This window comes from Pelecanus crispus, chromosome Z, assembly GCF_030463565.1.
Source record: "Pelecanus crispus isolate bPelCri1 chromosome Z, bPelCri1.pri, whole genome shotgun sequence".
Classification (NCBI taxonomy): Eukaryota; Metazoa; Chordata; class Aves; order Pelecaniformes; family Pelecanidae; genus Pelecanus; species Pelecanus crispus.
This window is the reverse complement of record NC_134676.1, coordinates 20229824-20253898: the sequence shown is the minus strand read 5'-3', so window position 1 is coordinate 20253898 and position 24075 is coordinate 20229824. Positions and strand designations below refer to the sequence as shown.

Here is a 24075-nt window from a genome sequence, read left to right as displayed (position 1 = left end):
CACCTCAATGTCTTTCTTGTAGTGAGGGGCCCAAAACTGGACACAGTATTCGAGGTGTGGCCTCACCAGCGCCGAGTACAGGGGAACAATCACCTCCCTGCTCCTGCTGGCCACACTATTCCTGATAGAAGCCAGGATTCTGTTGGCCTTCTTGGCCACCTGGGCACACTGCTGGCTCATGTTCAGCCGGCTATCTACCAACACCATCCCAGTCCTTTTCGGCCAGGCAGCTTTCCAGCCACTCTTCCCCAAGCCTGTAGCGTTGCATGGGGTTGTTGTGACCCAAGTGCAGGGCCTGGCACTTGGCCTTGTTAAACCTCATCCAGTTGGCCTTGGCCCATCGGTCCAGCCTGTCCAGGTCCCTCTGCAGGGCCATCCTACCCTCGAGCAGATCGACACTCCCACCCAGTTTGGTGTCATCTGCACACTTACTGAGGGTGCACTCAATCCCCTCATCCAGATCATCGATAAAGATATTAAAAAAGACTGGCCCCAAAACAGAGCCCTGGGAACACCGCTCGTGACCGGCTGCCAACTGGACTTAACTCCATTTACAGCTACTCTCTGGGCTCAGCCACCCAACCAGTTTTTTACCCAGTGAAGACTACGCCCGTCCAAGCCATGAGCTGCCAGCTTCCCAAGGAGAATATTGTGGGAGACTGTGTGAAAAGCTTTGCTGAAGTCCAGGTAAATGACATCCACAGCCTTTCCATCATCTCCCAGGCGGATCACCAGGTCATAAAAGGAGATCAGGTTGGTCAAGCAGGACCTGCCTTTCATGAACCCATGCTGGCTGGACCTGATCCCGTGGTTGACCTGCACTTGCCTGTTGAGTTCACTCAAGATGAACCGCTCCATAATCTTTCCCGGCACTGAGGTCAGGCTGAAAGGCCTGTAGTTCCCTGGGTCCTCCTTCTGGCCCTTCTTTTAGATGGGCATCACATTGGCAAGCCTGCAGTCATCAGGGACCTCCCCTGTTAACCAGGACTGCTGATAGATGATGGAAAGTGGCTTGGCAAGCTCCTCTGCCAGCTCCCTCAGTACTCTCAGGTGGATCCCATCTGGCCCCATACACTTGTGAGCATCCAGGTGGCACAGCAGGTTATTAACTGCTTCCTCCTGGACTATGAGGGCTCCTTTCTGGTCCCCATCCCTATCCTCTAGCTCAGGGGCCTGAGTACACTGGGGATGACCGGTCTGGCTGTTAAACACAGAGGCAAAGAAGGCATTAAGTACCTCAGCCTTTTCCTCATCCTTGGTGACAATGTTCCCCCCCACATCCAGCAAAGGATGGAGATCCTCCTTGGCTCTCCTTTTATTGCTAATGTACTTGTAAAAACATTTTTTATTATCTTTTACAACATTGGCCAGATTGAGTTCTAGCTGGGCTTTTGCCTTTCTAATTTCCTCCTTGCAGGACCTAACAAGATCCCTGTACTTCTCCTGAGTTGCTCGCCCCTTCTTCCAAAGGCGGTAGACTCTCCTTTTTTCCCTGAGTGCCCGCAGAAGCTCCCTATTCAGCCAGGCCAGTTGTCTTCCCCGCCGGTTGGTCTTACGGCACGCGGGGACAGCCTGCTCTTGCGCTCTTAAGTCTTCCTTCTTGAAGAAGGCCCAACCTTCCTGGACCCCTTTGCCTTTCAGGACTGCCTCCCAAGGGATTTTCCCAATCAGGGTCCTGAAGAGGCCAAAGTCTGCCCTCCAGAAGTCCGTCCTAACAGTTTTGCTGCCCCTCCACTTGGCATCACCCAGAATTGAGAACTTTATCATATCGTGGTCGCTAAGCCCGAGACGGCCTCCGACCTCGACATTTCCCACAAGCCCTTCTCTGTTTGTAAACAGCAGGTCAAGTAAGGCACCTCCCCTGGTAGGCTCACTTACCAGCTGCATCAGAAAGTTATCCCCGACATGCTCTAGGAACTTTTGAGACTGCTGCCTCTCTGCTGTATGGTATTTCCAGCAGATGTCTGGCAAGTTGAAGTCGCCCATGAGAACAAGGGCTAGCGATTGCGAGACTTCTGCCAGCCGCTTATAGAACGCCTCATCTACCTCTACATCCTGGCTGGGTGGTCTATAGCAGACTCCCAACAGGACATCCGCCTTGCTGGCCTTCCCCCTCATCCTTACCCATAAGCACTCGACCTTGTCATCACCACTGTTGAGCTCTATACAGTCAAAACACTCCCTAACATACGGAGCCACCCCACCGCCTCTCCTTCCTTTCCTATCCCTTCTGAAGAGCTTATAGCCATCCAGTGCAGCACTCCAGTCATGAGAGTCATCCCACCACGTTTCTGTGATGGTGACTATGTCATAGCCATCCTGCTGCACAAGGGCTTCCAGCTCCTCCTGTTTGTTACCCATGCTACATGTATTGGTGTAGATGCACTTGAGCTGGGCTATCGATTTCACCCCCAATGTTGCCATGCTGCCCCTGGGCTCCTCACTAGCGGGCCCGTTTATATCCCCCCCCCCCCCCCCCCCCCCCTTCCGCCCTAGTTTAAAGCCCTCTCAATGAGTCCCGCCAACTCATGGGCAAGAATCCTTTTGCCCTTTGGAGATAGCCGATCTCCATCAGCTGCCAGCAGGCCTGGTGCCGTGTAAACCTCCCCATGATCGAAAAATCCAAAGTTCCACTGATGGCACCAGCCTCTGAGCCACCAAATGGTGTTAATACGGACACTATACCTTTGGCTGATAATAAAAAGGAATTTATTTATTTGATATTTGAAAAATTACAAATGAAAACTTTCTAAAATTTTGAACAATTAGTTGAATAAACCTGCCCTGTAGTAATGCTGAATGATTGGGGGTTTTAATTACAGCACCCAGTCGTTTCTCTGAAAGGACGGTATTTTTCTTTTCCTTTTATAAAGTAATTCAAGCCTATGTTTTACTGAATACTATCTTTTCTAACAAATAGTGTGTTTGTGTTGTAGTGTGGGGTCCCCCCTGCAATTTATTTGTAAATGGGATGTTTTAGTCACATCACAGGACTCAACCCACTCCTGTGGTTTCATTGCTGAGGGAAACAAATCGTATGCCTAGGCATGAGTTGTGGTTCTTGCCTGTGTCTGAAGAAAATGCTACACTGAATGTCACATTTTAGTGAACTTTCCAGATAGCGTGTTCCCTAGGTCTAATGTTAATTGTTGTTACGTTTTTCTGATGTTTTGGAGACTTTTACCCGAGTTACTTCTGTTTCTTTTTATTTTCTGTCTTAGTTTAGGCATGCAGTGGTTGATGAAACAGCCAAGTGCCTGCAAAGCTGGTAGAGAAACACATGATAATGGGCTGACAAACCTAAATGCTTGTGTTACTACTGTTTGATAGGACATTTTGGGTACTAGTTAAGTTTCTGGTTTTATCTCAGCCATCTCTGAGAGCCTGAGGGTATTTAATGGATGCACATTAAATTTGGGATTGCTGAAGAACTCAGACTTTGAATTTCCCTGTCTTAGAAACCTTTGGAACAGATTTAAAAGATTAATTCATAAGGTAGTCTGCGCTAAACTGCACCTTTAAAAACAACTGCTTGATCTTCAAGACTGAATTTGTCATGCCGTAAAGTGTGATAGCTGGATCACTGTTCACAGGCCAGCGTTTCCTGCCCAGGATAACTCCACAACATACTACGTAATGCTCTGGAGAAAGAAGCTGAGAGCAGGTTATGCTCCCTGCATACAAAAAGTTAAGGCAAAAGAATATAAGCTTATTTGTCATGTAGAAATTGTGATTTCCAGTTGCTGATAGCTTATTGATGCCAAGAATGATTTTTCAAGTGCATTTGCCAGAAAAATGAGTTAAAATGGCACCCCAAGGTACAGACTTTCTCAGTCTTTTTTCTTGTCTGCTTAGTGCAAATTTTTTTAGTCTGAAACCGTGGGCTGTGATTTCCCCAGAATTGAAAGTGTAAGCAAGTTCAGAGCAGGTCATTATTCTAATGGCAGGTCCTGAAGGAAATACCTAGTTTTGCTGGACATTATTCATTGGTTCTTATAACTGTGCCATGATGACTGGCCATGGCTGGACAGAAGAGGTCTACTACACTTTGGTGGTGTTTCTTTTGGGACAGTTGATGTGGACAAACGTTTGTTAGCTGCTCCTTTGAGCAGCTGAAGAACCTGAAACAAAAGACAGGACCGTAAGGTCAGCAAATGAGCGTACTGCTTTTCTGGCTCCAGTGTATCATGTAGGGATCCATGAGCTGCTTTCTTCCATGTGCCTAGATACAAGATGTCAAATGCTCTGCAGTTCACCACACAATTTTTCTCTTTAGAAATAGTACGCTTACAAAGATAAAACTCGGGGTCTGGCAGCGACATGTGATAAATAAGATAGATGTTATGTTGCGAGGAAAAAAAAAAGACCTTCAAAAAACTGATCATACTGTTGGCCTTTCAGTTCATTGAAAATGATTCTCTACCAGTTTTTAAAGTAACGTGGTACTTCAGATGCCTGTGACACTGCTGTGTGTGGCTGTGTAAAGAGGGTCCCTCTGGCAACCTGCTGTACTTGGTTCTGACATAGGCAGCTGTTTGGAAAGACTGGGACATCTAACAGATGCTATAAAACTCTTTACACGTACAGTTGGTAGATATTCCAGTAGCACAGAAACATAGAATTAGCTTTCAATGCAATCCCTCTTCTGCATAAGTAATGTTGATCTTCAGAAGTTGATGATAAAATAAATGAAACACCTGTCCTATTTGTGCATTGTTACTTAGAGTCTGGTTAAATTAATAGAGAAATTAAGCAAGGTCTTGACTAAATCCTATGACTGTTTACCTTTAAGTAATTAACTCTTTAGGTCTCTTGCAGAAAAAAACCTGTTCAGGTATGACTTCAGTATTTTGTGTAGGAAAAAGTGTGCCTTCACAACGTTCGTTAGCCATCGAAGTTGTGCTAGGTGCAGAATACAGAAATGGAGTGCTTAAGGTTCCAGTGTGGCCGGTACAGAAAAGACTAACTCCTTGGGGTGAGATTTGAATACTCTGAGTTGGATGCCTAAAGTATATGGCGTAAATTCCTTTTTAGGTATTTCTTTCTTCGCCTGTGTTTAGTGGCTGTCTTTTCTGTTGCACAATGTATAAATTAAGTGACTATTTTAAGTATCATATCAATGTTATAGTAATTATGTTGCACTAAATTCTCATTTTATGCCTACATGTTGCTCATAACTTTTGTGTAGTTTTGTTTCACTAAAAAATGGAGTTTTATTATTATCAGCACTTGGTATCTGTGTCTACATTAAAGTTCAATTCTCCCTGTCTCAAAGTAAGAAAAGTGTCTGTAAAGGATACCTTCAGCACATTTCTGCAAATCACTGTCTTGCAGACATGTCAAATTTTCTGCTAGAGTATTGCTGCTGTGGTTCACTTCCTAGCGTTAGTGCCCATGAGTGTAGTGCCAGATTCAGACATACAAAGAATAGCCCATATCCAAATCATAGTTTAGATAGTTTGACAGCTGTCAAATACAATTTTTCTTTCCTACCCCAGTGTTACAACATATGCTGCTTTCCAGGGAGACAAAAGCTTTCTGTAGATAACCTTATTGCTTGGCTTCTGTTGAGATGGCTGAGTGCTGCTGAACTGTGTCCTAAAAATTACTGTGGCACATAAGCCTGTACGGTCACTCATGTCTACTGTTGGGCTCTTCCAGAATCCTTAGTGTCATTGACACAGCAAAAGTAGTTGTAATGAATGTCTTTGCATGTTTTCACTATAGCTCCTCATTCATTGTTCAACTCACTATTGTATCACCATTCCCGTCATTAAGTATCTAATTACTTTAATAGGCTTTCCTGACACCTTTTTTCCCCAGTTATGAAGTGTTTGCCTGATGGTTTGGAGATGAACTGAAAGACCTTATCATGCTCAGAAATGAGCAACTGCCATGACAGAAGCTATGGGTTATGGCAAGGAGCTGCAGGGCTAAGTAAAGAAGAATGAGCAAAGGTTCACATATTAGTACCCAGATAGTTCAGTGAGAAGGTATAGGATTAGACTATGTGGCACTGGAAGCATGGTAGTTCTGCCAGTACTCTGTAATGGGGCAGAAACTTTCGGGGATGGAAACTGCATTGGGTCAAATTCCTTCCATGTTTAAACAATGTTAATTTGACATTTGTGTGTGTGTTGGATTTACAGTTGCTTTTTTCTTTTTATTCTTTCAGTGATGATTATTTAGGAGAGAAAATTTAGTCCAGTGCTTTGATTGTTCTAAGTAGAAGGGTTATTTTCAGATACAAGTGTTAAATCTGTTCAATTATTCTTATTTTAATTAGTTCTTATTATTGTCTTGAAAGGGGCTGACAATATCAGGAAATACTGGAGTCGTTACTACCAAGGATCCCAAGGGGTAATATTTGTATTAGACAGTGCCTCCTCTGAAGATGATCTAGAAACTGCTAGGAATGAACTGCATTCTGCTCTCCAGCACCCACAGTTATGTACTTTGCCGTTTTTAATACTGGCCAATCATCAAGACAAACCAGCAGCTCGCTCCGTACAAGAGGTATGTTAACATGGCAGTATCTTGCTTATTTGTATTTACTGTGTGCACACCACTGACTCAGTATTACTTACTAGCCTGACATCCTAGTTAAGGGCTGACCTCAGTTACTCTTCGCTGTAAGTATGCAGACCAAGAACAGTCCCAGCCCCTAAGAACTTAGTCCAGTGCACTCTATACGGGCTTAGTTGTTCTGGAAAACAGACAAGTAATACTTGGATACAAACAGTTCTCCTGCTTTCACCATATTTTGCTTAAGGGAAAAAAGATGTTTTTAAACTACTCTTATCAAAAGCTGCTGGGACAGAGATTTTTTTGTTTAGCTTGGTTTTTTATTTGCTATTAGTTTTAATCTTGCACTACCCCATACTGCATTCTTTGCGACTGCTTAAAGCAGTAAATTGCAGCCATAGGTTGTCTTTTATGTAAAAGCTTTTTTTCTGAACTGCTATGTAGTGATGTGAGAGTAGAGTTGCAATTCCTGTTCTGAATTCCTTAACTTGTTCTGATTTTCTTCTTTTAAGGAGTAATGTCTTTGTCTAATTTGTAGCTATCACATAGTAAATTACATAATTGTTCTATTCAGTGTACCTTTTGCTCTTCAGTTTCTGAAAAATTCCTTCCATGTCACATACCTTTGAGGAAGTGCTGAAAGTTACTGATGCTTCATGAGAAGCATCATCTTCTGAAGTTGTAGGAAGAAGTTAAAATTTGGTTGTGTCATTCTGTTCATAAAAGTCATTTAAAGGACTCTTCCTATTAAAGATTGTATATGAAATCTCCTGTTTGTTCCATGAGTGGTGTTTTTTATTACAGCAGAAGGAAAACTGTTTCATCACCTTACTGTGTTCCTGCTTTGTATTTAAACTTGTTGCTTTCTTAGATGCACTTCTTTGTCTAAAATATGATCTTTCTGAAGAATGCCAATTCAATTCAATTCAAAACTTACTGATCTGTAGGATAACTGCTATTCATACAGTATAGTTGTATGTGCTTTCTGTACTGCTTTATTGCTGTTTATGCCTCCTTTCTTAGCCAAAAGAAATAGAGGATAAAAAGTTAAGGTTACTATGTGTTAAGGAGAAGTGTAAATGTGACTGGGGTATGGTGATGTTTTTAGTATGAGAGGAGGAGAATGAGTGAGAACTGTGGAAGTTACACGCACTGTAAAACTCTTTATTAAATTGTTGGTCCTTTCCTCCAAGAACCCATGCTTAAGCAGGGGTGGGTGGGGAGGATTTTGGATTTAGTATATCAAGATACATAAAAAGGTAAACTGAAATGATGCAGGGGTATAATCTACAAGTTCTAGGTCTTGTTCATCTAAAAACAGATTTAGAAGAAGTAATGAATATTTAAAGGAAATGTAATATCAATTTTTATATATCAATTTATTAATTTCTTCTAGTTTATTGTCCAATGTAAAAGGAAAGCATGTATTCCTAAACCTTCCACTTAAAAATTACAATATCCTGAGACACAACTGGTTTCATTTTAGTAATTTTTAATTTTTCATAGAGCAATACAGATTATAATTTCTATCAACAGAAGTGCTTTTTTCACATGATTTAAGTATTTTTTATTTTACTACTTTTTTCCTTTTTAAAATGGCCAAATTTGGTGTAAAGTTAATTGAGGATTTTGATTATAAATATCATTTAAGAAATGTTCCTTGTCTGATTTCATAAGAATACTGAATACCATACCAGTTAGTTTGCTTTACAGCAAATTGTATGTGTAACTGTCCATTTTACAGTTGAGCCTATGTGGGTAGACTTTTGGGCCTGAACTGAATCTGTTGTGTATTTAGAGTTAGCATTTCCTCTCTTTTATTGGCAGTACCCTCATTTTCTCCTCATACATCATTCCCAATTGCTTGATATCTCAGTAGAGGAGTAGGTCTTTATCTGCTTACAATAACATTTAAGTATGTTTCTACTGCATACTCTTTAAAAAAAAGTCTTTCAGTGTATTGTCATAGTGAACAAGTCTTGATTGCTACTTTGAGTCTGTATGAAATGCTGAATACAAGAATTTTGTTAAATGTGCACAGCTTATGCATATCTTCAGGAAAAAAAGCCCTGTATCAAGAACTCGGTGCATGTCTTTGAAATGCTTTACTTAAGAATAGTGGAAAACAAAAAAAAATTAAGGAGAATATCACAAAGTTGTTACTTTGTCCTTGAAGAAGTGATGTCCTGTGCTTTCTGTGATGCCAAGTGGGAGCCTTATTCAGTCAGTTTTGCCGATGTTAAAATGGAAGTTTCTTGCTTTCCTAAAGGCTTTGCTGTGCTGTTGTCCTCATTATTGAGATGTGAAATGAAAGTAAAATGCTGAATCATAAGACCATTCCTTATTTCAAAAAAAAGCATATTTAAGGATTTAACAAAAATAATACGTTGAGCATTGAGAGTTTTATTAGACATTTTTTCAGAACTAATAAGTCCATTAATTATAGGTATTTCCTTGCTTTTTTATGTGTCAGAAGACAGATGAATCACATTTGAAATTTAGATGTATGTATGTATTTTTAGGCAAGAATTGCCTTCTTTAATGGATATGAAAGGACCCCTTGGAGTATAATTAAAGAAAATGTCTGAGTTGAGTGGTGCGTAATAGGAATTGTAGAAAAATATTTATGTACAACAAAAATCCTTCACAAAACTGTACAAGTGCCAAGCAGTTTTTGCAACAGATGTTCGTTATATTTATTGTTGGGAAGTGCATTTGCTTCACTTTTTTAAAATTTTGTATTTGAATTTGTTTTCTCCATGCATTGCTTAGGTAGAGATGATACTGTAGAAGCTGCATGCTGTAAGTATTAAGCAATGTCATGAATAGTTCAATTCAAAACTATGTCTGTTTGTAAGAATATCCAAATAACTTCTTTAATTTATGAAATGTAATTTAACCTAATTCATTTTGCAGGCATGATTGGAGAATATACATCATATTACTGAAGCGATCAGGAAAAATTACAGGAGAAGCTCAGTTGAAATACTAATCAGTAAATGTAATCCTTCTTTCCTGTGGTCAGTTGGCTGTTTCCTAAATTTTTTAAAATGAAATCAAGAAAGTAAATTTGTCACTTCATTCTAGAAACTATAGATAAAGATCTCATTTTAAATATTGTGCCTGTTATTTCTCTTGTGTCAACTTCTACAGTGTTTATTCCACGTTCCCATGTCAAAGATATTTGTAAGTTGTTTGTGTGACAGTCGCTCGTTTTAAGTGTTTTCAGATAGCTGCTAAGTGTTTTCAGCTGAGCCATGCTGAAATGAAGACTGTGTATATTAACCAGGCTGTGAAATTCAGACATTGTATTTGAGTCAATAGGTATGCTGCAAAATAATCTTATTTTAGATTAAAAACATAATAATGAAGAATTAATCATATGCAAGTCAGTTCTGACTGCCATTTTGGAAACCTCCTGAATTAGTAAATAAAAACAGTTACAAGTGACAAATTTAGTTACTCAGCAGATGGGAAGATGGTGGCATATCAGTTTGGCCACTGTTTCCAAAATACAGGGTGCATTTCTAAAACAGTGTACCTAATTATATTTTTTTTTAAACAAATATCTTGCTTTTGGTTGGAGTGTGCTTTTGGTTTTCCATCACAAAAGTGCTTTTGATGTTAACAAGTGTTTTTGGTTAGTCAGATTTCTGTTACAGGTTTAAAATATTGCAGGAGATTTATGGTGATAAAAACACTATAAATTGCTTTGCAAGGGAACAGCAGTGTTACTGTGATTACCAACGTGTTGATTTTTATTTTGGAATGTATGCTACTTCGTGTAATAATATTGGAAGCTGGTATTGCAGTGGATTCCTGTGATATAAACCACTATGCAAACTGAGAGTCGCTTTCCTCCCAGGTCAGACCATTATTTTGGAGTTGCAGATAGGGTGCATTGGAAGCTGTCCATAGCCAGTGTATTTTAGGAACAGGCTATGCTGAGCAAACACTCATCTGAATCTGTTGAGGACTTCTGGAAGCTGTGTAGGACTGGCCAAAGGGTAACCCAGTTGAACCATGAAGCTTTGCCAGTTCAGTGGTGAAGCAGCTACATGCTTGGCAGCATGTTGGTTTTGGGGAATTTCTTTCTTTTGTATATTTAAGGCTGTTTTCAAGATTGCAGTTGAACTAAATGATCATTGTAGGTCCCTTCCAACTGAACTATTCTATTCTAAGTTCATATACATGAAGAGTCATAGAATGTAATGTTTTGGTGGATTTTCTTTTAGTTTTCCAAAAGTGCAGGCAATTAATACATTTCTTTCATATATATAAATTGCTGACCAGTAGTACCAGGGAAAATCGTTGAACATAGGTTCTAAATTCCTGTTTTAAAAAAATGCTAGAACTTTTTTAATATAGATTTACTAGTAGACAGTGAATCAAAAGTCTTCTCAGTCTATTTTAAGATTATATATTAAAAAGATACATCTTTTTAAATATTGTCAGAAAAAAAAAAAGGTGAAAAGGTATTGCAGTGCGCCAATCACAAGGGTTTTTTTGCTCTTGTATACAAGATCTTACTTTAAAATTGTGGTACTGATGGGCATGTGAAACTCTGAGGAGTCTTTCCCGTTTTCCTTTTTTCTTCCATAGAGCAAGATTAAAAATATCTTTGAATTGCAAACAATATTTTCAAAATCAAGTGTGAAAGGTTGATCCCATGTTTACACAGATTGTGGTGTATTTACCTATATCAGAATATTTTATGGCATTTGGGCTTTGGATCGCAGACAGTGTTTAATTTGGTTTTCTGCTAGCAGAAAAGTAGAGGGTGACTGTCCTTGTGAAAAGAGCCACCTTAGGCATGTGAGGGCTAATATCTGTTACTCTGCCAGTTTCTTTTCTGTTGTTTATGTCTGGAAATAATTTTGTAGATAAACAAAGTCTTCTTGATGCCTTAAGTGCCTTAAAGCTAAATAACCATTGCAGGAGAATGTCCAGGTTCGTCAGCATCTGTGGAGGCTCTTACTGGTGCTGGGGAGCTGGAGTGCCCTAAAACTGTGCTTTCTGGGCTGGCTCACGCTTTATGGTCTGAGTTGGCTGCATATGACAGGCTTAATTCCAGGATGTAATTACTGCTTTTATTTTGGAGTCTTCGTACAGTTTTGCCATAGTTCATGCCTTTTGTAGTTTCTGCTAGTTAGGGGAAAATGGTTTCTTTTGGGAAACCCTCTCAATGTACCAGTAATAGACATCATTACCAACAGTCTGAAAAACTCTGTTGAACAGTGGCATGTGGGGAGGTTTAGCTTCAGAGACTGTGCAGTATCTCAGCTAACAGTTTAGAGCAGATAATGCCTCGAGCAACAGGTACTACAAAACCAGCCCAGAACCAAGAGTGAAAATGGAAGTGCTCTCTGCAGTCTGTCCCCTCCTCATGCTGGTCAAGCCTGTCAAATTCGTTCACCTATCTGAATTGTTAAAGACCAGCTGTGGCAAATCTGTGTACTTTGAGAGGAACATCCACAGCAAAGTTAAATCGGGGGCAGATTTTTGGTTCCTTAAGAAACTGTTTCTGAAATGATTTATCTTCAGATTACTGCAGCAAATAACCAAAATATGGATTCCTACCCTGGTTTGAGATCATAGTGACCTTAATGACCTTAATATTTGCAATCCCCTCACTGCAAATACTTCTTCTCGTCCAAGGTGTATCCCCTGATATTTGTAGATTGTTTTGGAGCTGGACTCCGCTATTTTGAGTATTGGCTGCTTCCTTCACAACTGTGGCCGTTGCAGGAATGAGGAGTTATTTGTCAGACTTCAGTTATGAACACATTTGCAGGAGGGGCAGACATTATTAAACTGATGTTTAGGAAATACTAGTTTTGCCATGTTTAGAACAATGCAGAAATAGTTCTTATTTATATGTCTCATATGAACTACTGTTCTGATTAAAGAATTTCTTCAGGCCTGTTAGGAAGATGATTTAGATATAAAAAGATCTTAAAATAAAATAATGTAAATAAAATACAATATAAAATGATAAACAATTTAAATAAAAATAATCTGTGAGCAGATCCACATCCTAGCTAGATGTGAAGAGCAAAACAATTTCATACCTTTGCAAGACTGTGTTCAATGTAAATATTTAGCAGGTAGTGTTTCCTTTCATCATTGCATAGTTAGAATGATCATACTAATAGCAAGTTGGGTAGTAAATATTTGTTACTGCAAAATGCAAGTGACCATATGAAGAAATTAAAATGAGAAATTGAAGGTCTTGGAAGAAGGTGTATTTGTTCTCTTTGAGTCACTGGCATGGGAGGAAATAATGGTGAGCAAAGAAGAAATTCAGATGATCTGAAAAGGAATTGTAAAGTCTTTTTAAGGATTTGTAAATAAATCTATCTGGAATGGCTCTACTTTTTGTGAAAATCCCTTTATAAAAAGGTCACATGAATCCAAACAGTAAGCATACTTTTTCTTTGTGTGGATTTCTGTTTCAGATTTCTGTTTCACCTATGTTTTACAATAAACAAAGACATGGCAGATAAAATCCCCAATATATTTTCATTAGATCAAACGATGAATTGGAGTTGTTGATAATTTTTAGGTGAATAATACAGCTTACAAATAACTGTGGTCTACCAATGTACATGGCCCATTTAACAAAGAAAAGTATATCTCTGAGTAGTAAATTCCTAGTCCTGCTCTTGACAAAGAAGTAAGTCTGCAACAAACTGAGTTGAAAGAGTGCCCCTGGAAATTTTGAATTGGAATGACTGTCCTGAAGATACAGACAAAAATGCTTGAGCACACCTGCGAATGTGCACATGTTGCACAATGTACAGGGAGCTGAATAAGAGTAGCTAAGATACAGAAGTGGAAGTACTGTCTGCATACACCAGTTTCATGACATCAGACTGTCCTTAGAGAAGTAAATCTGTTGAATGGCTCTTGCAGCTCATGGTGCCAAGTACAGGTCTGCAAAAAAGCTGCAGGTTTTGGAGTAGATCTTGAAGGGTATAGCTGTGTATAGTTTCAACATCAGCAACTTGATTTTAAAAGCACTTTTCGTGTCTGCAAATGGTTGGTTTTTTATGTATATAGATGGGTGTACTGGGAGTGTTTCTTTTATCAGCAGTATTGGCTTGCATGCTGGCCTCCCTGCCTGTCCCATCCTTCAGATGTGACAGTCTGACTGTTTGTGTGACCATGTAATGAACTGGTTTGGGCATAAGAATGACTTAACTACTCCCCTCCTCCCTCCTGGTCTTATTTTCAAACAGACTCAGCTCACCAAGACAATTGGATAAGTTAGGATACAGGCACAAACAAGAGGTGGGAGGAAGGTGAGAGTGGAAGTGGTAGTGGTGCAGAAGAATGGTGGCGTGGAACTCTAAAACCCAGTGAGACTTTGACCTTTTTCCCTGCCACCTTTCTCACTCACTTTTTTTTGCTTATCCAACTACAGTGAACCTCAGTAGAGGAAGGTTAGACAGGAAATTCTGCGAAATCATTTTTCCCTGTTACTGTTGCAAAAATCTGTATTTGTATTTTAGTAAATGTTTTTGATATATATTTCTATACTTACGAATGCTGATACAGTATTCATTAAAGACTGGTGGAGCTGAGAAGAGCACAGGTTTTGGAGTTCTTTTTGAAACCTTTTGTGCTTGGTCAAAAGCTGCTGGGCTTTAGTGGAGAATTAAATGAAATCTTGAGGCCTGTTGGATACAAACCTGACTACGAGATCATCATGATCCTTTTGGGCTGCTATGTCTGTGACACTGCTGTTCGGAGGAATTCCTGAGTGCTCAAAAAATTTAATTACTATTTGAGACATTTTGCATGAGCAGGAGAAGATGTATTTCTTTCAGAATAAATACCTATTTCAAATGGAACAAAATAGTAGCTATATAACTGCTTTTCAAATTGCTCTAGAATTTTTATAAAAAAGGTCTCAAGATCAGATGAAAAAGAACAGAAAAGTATTTAGTAATGCATTGGATCAAGTTTGTGAGAACTGCTATTGTAAAGTGATTTGGGATGTGTTTTCCTTTCAGACGTCTGTCTTATGTTTATCAGAATGAATTCTTGAGTGCTGCTTTTTAAAAGATGAAGACATATGCTTTTTTTGTTTGTTTTTCCCCTCCAAAGAGAAAGTATCAGAATGTCTTTAGTGCTAAAATAAGTTTATTGATTGAGAGGAAGTTAACTATATTGTGAACCTTCTATTTACCAAGAAAGAGGCTCTCTGATAATTTTGCATTGTTGAACTTCTTTCTATATCATTTATATTTGGTACTCAATATTAATGGAAGTAAATTTAAAAAAAATTGTTTTTCAAGTTTATTATGATCACATAGTCTTCATTACATTAGAGTAGGCATGCAGTGTATGAAATGAATTTGTGGTCTGAGTCCATTCTGTGCAAATTAGATACGCACACTGCATGGGAGCTCATGATGAGCATCTTTACTGGTCATGCCAGGGAGGTTCAAGAATAACTGAACAGGAGAAAATCTGTCCATTTCATATTCATATAGGTATTTAAAGTTGGAATTCAATTATGTGCCTCAAAAGTAGAAAATTTTCAGCTGCATCAGCACTACCTACACTGTCAAGTAACAGCGATTCATATTGTCTGTAATTCCCAACATCTCAAAGAGCTTGTGGGGAGCATGTGTATGCAGAATTTCTTTAAACCTGTATCACGTAGAAGGTACTCAGATTTCACCTTGTGTATGGGATGCTTTTGGTGCATTTTCAAACTCAGCATTTCTGAAGATGCTTGAGAGGAATTTCTCTTAAGTATGAGCTGTAGCATGAGGGAAAGCAAAACTGAAAATTGATAACATCATTGGCCCATCAGAGGCTGAAACTGCTTTAGATGGGTGAGCATAAAATTCCTGTGAGAGGGAACAAGCCATGCAGCTCTGAACGTGGAGATGATGGCATACATGTGAGACTTCACAAAACAATGATGTGTTTCCAAGTGACAGGGTAGGGAAAGGATCATCTTTGCATCAGCATTCTGGGTGCATGTTACTGGGACAGCACTGCAGTTGTCAAAGACCAAGAAGGAAAGACCTACTAGTACAAGGTGAGGTTAAATCCTTTCCTACACATTCTCAGTTCTGAAGGTTTTGGTTTTTTTTTTTCCCCTGGGATTCCTTCAAGCCATTATACTTCTGGAAAAGTCTCGGATGCTGTGCAGGTGTGAGGGAAGCCAAAAATCAAAGATCATTCCCAGTTTATGAGCGTGAGTGTTGGACAGGACATTGTAGTTTTCGAAAATGGGATAATCCGGAGATAAGGAGTAACAGGAGGAATGGTAGGGGACTGGTGACAAATCTCATGCTCCTCTTTCCCTGCCCCTTCCCGAGACTTTACTGGCAGTAAAGCAGAAGAGATGACTAGAGAGCAATCTGGGGTTGAAACAGAAATGAAGAATGGAAAGGCATTCAGCAAGTTCAGAAGTGGTGAAGGGCCCCACAGTTCAGGGAGGATGAGGATGGAGTACTGCTGAGTTTTTTCTTAAAGCAGTCCATTGGAGGCCACCTTCTGCAGGGATGTATGCTGAGAACAGTGTCCATTGCTTCAGAAACCTCTTCTGTCCAGTGCATAATGACATTTGGCTCAAAAAGAGGAGACCATTCTCCCATCTCCTTCTTGCAGTGATTCAGCAGCAGATGCAGACATACCCCTGAAGAAACATGAATTATCCACTCTCTAGCATCTGGGAACAATCATCTTCATAAGACTAGAAGCAGAGTTTTGAATATAATGACATTATTCTAATGATGATTTGTTGATACTGCAGCATATCGTTAGTCATGCTGGAATTTTTATAAGCGTAAATGTTTTCTCAAAATAATTTAAATGTTTAGAAGATCTATTACAGTAGCCTGACATGAAACAGTAACTGTTATCTCATTCACACATATGTATAGAGAAGGATAATTGGAATTTCTACATATATTGTTATATATTTGCTACAGTTGCATTATTTGTTTAAAATTAAGTTGTCCCATCTGTGTCTCTGTCAATACAGGTTTGTTCTGTAAACTTTTTCAAATATTTTTTCATAATGTATTATCACACCATTTTGTTTTTTATGTTACTGTGGTAGTAAACACTAAGAAAGTATTTACTGAAATTGTGTGAAACATTTGAGTATTTTAAGGATTTCTTTCCTTTGATTTCCTACAGCTTTGTTCTGTTGCAGTAATGCCTTTGCAACAGACCATATATTAACTACAAATCTACTACCAAATATTCTGTTCCAGTTTAGATACCTTTGTTACTGTTTCTTAATTATGCCTTTACTTGTGGCTGAGGATAAAGGAAGTAAGAGAGTGACATTTGAGTTACTCTTTAGGGCAGAAAAATAAAGCTCTTCAGAGTTGTAAATGAAAAACTGCTGTCACCAATGTTGCAGGAAACATTGGGGTCCCTTTAGCTGCAGCAGTGTCTTCATTGGTGGCACGATGTATGTTTGTTGTTTTAAAATTACGTAACTCATTTTGAATAAGCAGAGTTATCTATGTTATTTTTAAAATGTATTATGTGGGTTAATCTTGTCATACTTCATTCATTCTGGGTAAGTAGAAACTATCTAATGTTACTTTCAAAAGCACATGTGTGCACAGAACTTTGTTAAACAGCCAGTACTCTTCACTGAGTAATTTGGTCAGTTCTGTGTATCAAAATTAATTACTTACAGATAAAGTTGTTATTTTATTTTTAAATATTTTTTTCTTTTGAACTTTTCTGTGGTTTTCTTAGTTGTCTTCAATAAGTTTCTATATGTTCTTAAAAGATGAACAGAGGCTACAGAAATGGTACTGCACGTTCAAGTGTTGCGCGTACCTGCACATCTGTCATGTACCAGAAGAGTTCAAACTATGTAATTTTGGCTGACTGCTACTTCTGTGGACATACTACCTGTATCATTTCTCATGAAGTTTGAATGCATCATTTGTTTAAATTAAAGTCATAATTGAATGAAAATTGATTTTAACTATGTTTTTGAATAGTTAAATATTTATGTGATGGAGAGAAAATCGCCAATATTTTCCATTACTATTTCTCTTGCTAATTTTATTAAAGTAATTTTGAGATTTATTGAAATCTCACTCGTAGCACTTAAAAAATAATCTTACTCTTAGAAAATCTTCTGAAAACAAGGTATTCCATTTTAAATCCAAAATGGAATGTTGTTAAAGGGAAGAAAAAGCTTAGTATCTTTGTATTCTGATTTATTATACAGAAGGCTGTTTTTTAACAAAAAAGGGCTTTTTTTTTCTTTTTTCCCTCCACTATTCTCAGTCTCTTTTGATCATTGATCTGGGTGACCCCACGCTCAGGGGTTTTTTCTTCATTTGACATGGACAGATTTTTGAAGTATAGCTCTCCTTTGGGAACCTCGGGCAGTTCCACTTGACTAACCTGTGATCTAATGAGCAGTAATGCAGGGTTACAGTGACCATTTTGTTTGCTTTGAGGGAGGATGGCTAGACAGAGAGTGGGAGAGAGGCGGTGTCTGTGGAGAAAAAAGATGCAGGGTGATCGAACAGTGTGAAAAAGACTTGTTAGCCCACATTAGTGTGCCTGATTTACTTCACAACAGGTCAGGAAAGGCCAAAGGCAGGGTTGTCATTAAATTGCAAAGTTGAAAATCCTGGTATTCAAAAGCATTCAGATTTCTGAAAGTTGTAAATTAGGAAGTTTGTGGTTCATGTTGAATTTGCCAAGAAGATACACAGAAGTACCAGCTTCTCTAAAACATGAAAGGTACATTATAAAATCATGCTGTAAATATAAAAAGAAAACCGGCTTTTTAAAGTACTTTCATGGTTGACTGTTTTACAATGAGACTGGGTGCGAAAGAAAGGCCAAACACTAACAAGGTCGTTGCACTTTCTTTATGAGCCCTGGGGACCCCTTAATTATGTGCCCGTGCTGCTTATTTTGAGATCTGTAGAGTGTATGTGTGCGTGTGTTTGTATAATATATAATTTTTATTTGTATTTACTAAACACACACACACATATATATGCACATATGCATATATATGCAAAAATAAAATTCTAGCACCGTTTGCCCAGGAATGTAGATTTTGAGTCTTCTGCAGGATATTATGATTTTTTTTTTCTCATATCCTTTCTTGTTTCTCTTGGAGTGAACATTGATCACTAATCTTCATGGTATCAGTCATGAAATGAACACAGATTTATCTTAAATTTACATTTACAAATGCGGAGACCAAAAACCACATTAGTTTTATGTTCTGAAGAATTATATTTCCTATTAGGAATGTTGCTTCCTAACACTTAAATTGGACTTGACAGCCTGTCTTTGGGACAGGCTAATATATTTTGTTGTCTTTGGTTAATATTTGCAAATTTTTTATTGCTGCTTCGCAGTTGCAAAAAGAAAAAGTTGGAGCTAGCTATTTCTGAATTTACATTTCCTCTTTTGTTTCATTCACTTATTTGGCAGTGGCCTGAACCTCCGTGATTTGAAGAGTACAACTGCCATGCAGAATATCCTTTTAAGCTGTTGCATTGGTTGTCTTTAACTCATAGCAAACTCTTGTCATTGTTATTTCTGATCTGGCTTGGTTTAGTAAAAATCGAAGTGCAGCCTTTTAGCTATATTATCATTGTGCATTGAAGCAGTAGGTAATAAAACAAATGGGTGGTCTTAGGGGTAAGGTACTTTTTTCTGTCTGCTACCAGAAGTTTCACTAATTGATTCTTACTCCTGCTGGCTGTCAAAAATCAGTTTTCCACAACTGGCATACAACTGTGTTAACTTTTAGATTGTACTATGTGGGCAGAGTTTGTTGTCTTGATCTTCATATGTGTCATTATGACTAGTAAATATACAAAATTAAACGTCTGAGAACAGCTGACCGTAATTAAGAGAACTTTTCTTAGCTGACTTCAGGAACTATACTCCCCTTGATCATTCAAATAATTTCATTGACGTTAAGGGAGTATCTCTTCTTGGTTAAAAGGAGGAGAAGATAATAGGATGTCAGGCTAATCATGTTGAACATTAACTTCTGGTTTTTACTTGTACTGGAATATGTATTATATGTGGTGCCAGATTATTTTTGGTTTTTCTTGATCCTCTTTTGTTTGCAGTGAATGTATGGTATAGTTTTACCTCCTGATAAACTGAATTTTACGTGACAGCTGAACACCGGAAACAAAGTACATTTTCTATATACAGTGTTGTATTTCTCAATGATTTTCCCAGTACATCACTCCTGTCTTTACCACATTGTAAAATTCACTTATTATTAGAATTTTGATATAGAATTAATTTATTTTGAAACAGTGTGGTGTCCAAAGTAGCTCAGTGGTTACTAGACTCAAAGAGTTTTACCAGGGTGCATTTCCATTTTCTTGATTATTTTAACTGATTTTTAGTTGCAGTAACTTGGTGGAGATACATTCTGGCAAACTCTGCACTTGACTAGCTTTCTCTGTAGCTTTAGGTCATGTTAGTCAATGGAAACTTATTAGGGCATAAATGATGGGAAAATGTTTAACAGATCAGAATACTGAATCAAAACACACTTAAGCTTTACTACTATTCTCTTTTCATTGACATTCTCCATTCCCTAAATAGCATTGTCTGTGCAGTGTCTATGCACTCTTTATTAGCTCTTGTATTTGATTTAATTATTCAGTTACTCAGAGTGTCTGAATTAAGTCATCTCTGCCAATCTGCTTATTACAAAGCATTTGGTCAGTGAGAAGAGACTAAAGTAATCTTGCTGAACTAATTTTTGAGGGTGTGTGTTTAGGAATCAAGACACTGGAGCAGTATTTCAAATGTGGCTTATAAACAACAGTCAATCCAAGAGTAGATTAATGTACTGATACTGCCAGTTGCAGGCAGTGGAAGAGTAAATACTACTTACCCATCTGAAGAAAACAGTAAATTTTCATATATTCTTGTTGGCTTTCTTAAAGACGTGAATAGTTTGTGCAGCTTGATGTCTGGAAATTCTTTTAAAAACCACAAAAAGTTTGCCATCATGGAAATTGTTTTTACATAAACTTGCCAGGTATTATAAGAAAAGATTAAGATCTTTCTTGATGGTAATATTGTTGCTTGGTTCAGGAAGACTGCTCACAAAAGAAGTGGGGATATGGCCAAATGCAGGCTATTGGAAATTTTTCCTTCCGGTTCATAATTGCCTTTTAAGAAAGCATTTCTTGTAAGACAGAGGTGTTAACTTTTGATATAGGTACTAAAAAGCAATGTAGAAATTTTTTCTGCTTATCTATATGTTGCGATATATAACGTGCAGCAAAACGTTATACCTTCCTGTAGGTTAAGCTACAGTTCCTGCAGGTTATCCACTGTAAAATCCTTAATGGTGTGAAGTGGTTATGATATAGTCCATGTCATAGATGGGATGCAACCACTAAGGTTTAGCAAAATAGGAAAAACGAAATTATATAAAAGTAGTTGCAGGTGCTCTTTTACTAAAGAAAATGGGTGTGCCTTCTTAACATTTTTTTAAAGTCATTATTTGTGTCTCCGGGCTATGTTTGAGAAATATACCTCTAAAAATATTCTAAACTGGGAATGCAGTACCTAATATGTTGCAGAAAAATGAAGTGTTATGCTATGCCAATGGGCTCTGACAGCTCAGATTTTAGTAACTGTAAAATGGGCTTAAAATGCTCCTTAAATGTATTTGGCTACCTCTGCTTTTGGAATTCATTCCTTCTGTGCAATAGGAAAAAATCTTGCTTAACTAAGAAAATTAATTCAATAATGCCACCCTTCCCCTGCATAAATAAGAAGATGGGGGTGGTAATACTGTGGTCTGGGAAAGGAAGCAAAAATGCATGCTTGGATATCCCATTGCCGGCTGTTGTAGGCAGTGTGCTTGCCAGCAGTTTCTGGCAGCAGTTTCTTCCAAACCCTCTCCAAACTCTCCAGGCATTTAAAAAGTCTTTTGCCTGTTAGTCACCTTCCACTTATTTGTAGTGTAGAAGGAATGTTTATGGACTGAAGAACTGCCTGTTTTGAAATGAGGAACATTGAATTAAGTTTTTGTTTTGTTACATGTTAGTTTGTTGACATGTACTTGACAGCATGGTTGAGTTAGGAAGGTGGCTGTTAGTGGCCAAATTGGGTCAAAGCTTAAAGGGTCTGCTCCTGTGGGTAGTAAGCCCCAGGATTTGCCTGATGTTTTTTGTGCACGTAGAAGGCAGCAGATCATCAGGTCCCTGACCCCTGTGCCGGGGGATGGATGCTTCGGAAGTGAGGTGTGTTCAAAGGGTAGGTCAGCAAAGCGACATCTCCATTTTTGGTAGAACCTGGCTGAGAGATAATTTAAAAATCTACTGTGTCTGGCAGTGGGGCACGTGGAGCCTCCTTGTGTTAGTCAGATTCAGTCATGGTCTGTCATTTGAATACTCTTCCGTGTACTATCAATGAGGATGTGCATGGGTCTGAATCTACATAAGGCATTTGAAGACGAAAAAAGTAGTGTATTTTAAGTATCACTTGATAAAAATGTCATTTAGGGTCTGCAGCCATAACCAACACTGCTGGGGAGGAGACCTCATAGCTAAAGACTGTGCCCTACAACACTGTTGTAGAAGTCAGTTCAGACAGAGAGGAATTGAAGGGAGAAAACAGATATAATGAAAGAGAAAGAGCTTAACTAATGTCCTAGGTAGAACCATGGCTGCGGGGAGATTAGAAATAGCTGCTTGGATGCAAAATATTTTGCAAAACTGTCCTTCTCAGGATGGTTCATAGTTTAGATTTATAATTTATTTCTGTTCTTTCCACTCCATTTTGTTCTCAGACACACAAAAACTGAATTAAAGAGAGACCTCAGTTATTAATTATCTTAACAGGGACAATTGGAGTTACATCTGGGACTGCACTGCCCCTTCCTTGATGGTGTTTAGGCAGAAGGCTGTCTGGATCTTTTCATGCATCTTGTCCTCTGTACTTAGGTCTTTAACTAAAATAGTAGTGTATTGGAACGTGTTAGTCTTAATGTATTTGCTTATCATCTTTGAGGTAAGAAAACAGTCTGCTATTTATTTTACAGAAGTTTAAGCACTGGTAGACTGTCAGCTGCAACCACAGAGCTAATGGCCATCTAATTATTGGTGATTCCAATGAGAGTTTGAATCTGAAGCAGGAATTAAGAGCTTAATGCAAAAGTTTGGACAAACAGAACAGAAAATAAGACTATGGTGTCCCAACTGGTGCTATCGCTCTAATAATTGAATATTTCCATTCTTCTTTTCCGAGACAGCTCTGATTCAGCCAACATCACAGTGTTTCTATATGCATAAACCCTGATATACACAAATTAGAGAACTGTGGTATCAGTTGTAAGAACTGCAGTCATAAAGAGTCCTGCACTGTACATATGTTACTGTTAGGGTCATGGTATTGTCTTCTCTGACTGGAGAAATTATGCAAATTGTTTAGCAATAAACTAGTAGGACAGTTTTCTGGTCCTCGGGCTTTACAACTATTTAAACTTCCATGTTCTGAAAAGTACAGTCTTAAGTATACTGAGAACCTGCAACGAGTAACTGAAAATGCTTGAGAATACAGTATGTATTGTCTGGGTATTGTGATTATGCAGTGAAGGAAAAGTTGATTTGCCCTGCTTAGGATTATCAGTCAGGGACTCACTATGTTAGTCATTTGACTAAAATATGTTGAAAGCTGGAAAAATGTGTCAAAGCTCATAAGGTTGTGTGACTGAATTTTTTTTTTTTAATTAAGATTGGATTTAAACTTTGTGTTTATATTCAAAATACAATTTTTAGTGTACTTACATAACCTATGAGTTTGTAACCTGTTTGACAGCAATAGCTGCAAATTAATTGAAAGACATAGTGATGTTGCTCTGACACTTGAGCATTGTGCCATTCAAAACCTTTTTTGACCCTTTGTAAAAGGTTTTGATTTATTTGATATCAGTCTGGATTCTCTTTTATTGTAATAAATGGAAATATATAAATACAGCACTGTCAAGTTCTGAAATGGCATTCCTGAGTTACCCAAGATACAGATAATATACAGTATCTCCTAATTAGTTATCTGATACAAAGAAATTATTCTGCATACTTCATTCATTTCAGTATGTACAGTCACTTTCACTACTTTCTTATTAAAATTCTCTGTTACTGTTTAGATTATTTCAGTTGTTTCCATTTCTTTTGCTTGACTGTATGTTCTTAATAGAGTTTTAGTTCATCTTGTGGGCAAAAAAAATTGTTCCTATTTTACAAGTATTTCAGAACTAATAAGCCAGCATGTAGGTGCTAATATTCAGAATATAAGTGTTAATATACAGAATGTAAGTGCTAGTAGATAATGACTCTTTAATTTTGTATTAATAGGCAAAAAGTAGTCTCAGCTAGTTTGTGTAGCGGAGTTGTTGCAAGCTTTGATAAAATTCTGATTTTTCCAGCGATGAAAAAGAAAGCTTTAAATCCCATTCCCAGTTCTCTTTTTTGGACCTTAATTGTTGCTTCATCAGTTACTTTGTTCTTAATTTAGACTGATGAGGTTCTTCAGGAG

At 38.1% G+C, this 24075-nt stretch overlaps 1 protein-coding gene across 1 annotated transcript in view; it reads left to right on the top strand.

The window, feature by feature from the left end:
* Positions 1 to 24075, top strand: part of ARL15 (ARF like GTPase 15) — a 216363-nt gene that overhangs the window by 76364 nt on the left and 115924 nt on the right. The window contains exon 4 of the mRNA XM_075726908.1: positions 6308 to 6516. Coding sequence (XP_075583023.1) covers positions 6308 to 6516 — 209 coding nt within the window. The remainder of the gene's footprint in view (positions 1 to 6307; positions 6517 to 24075) is intronic.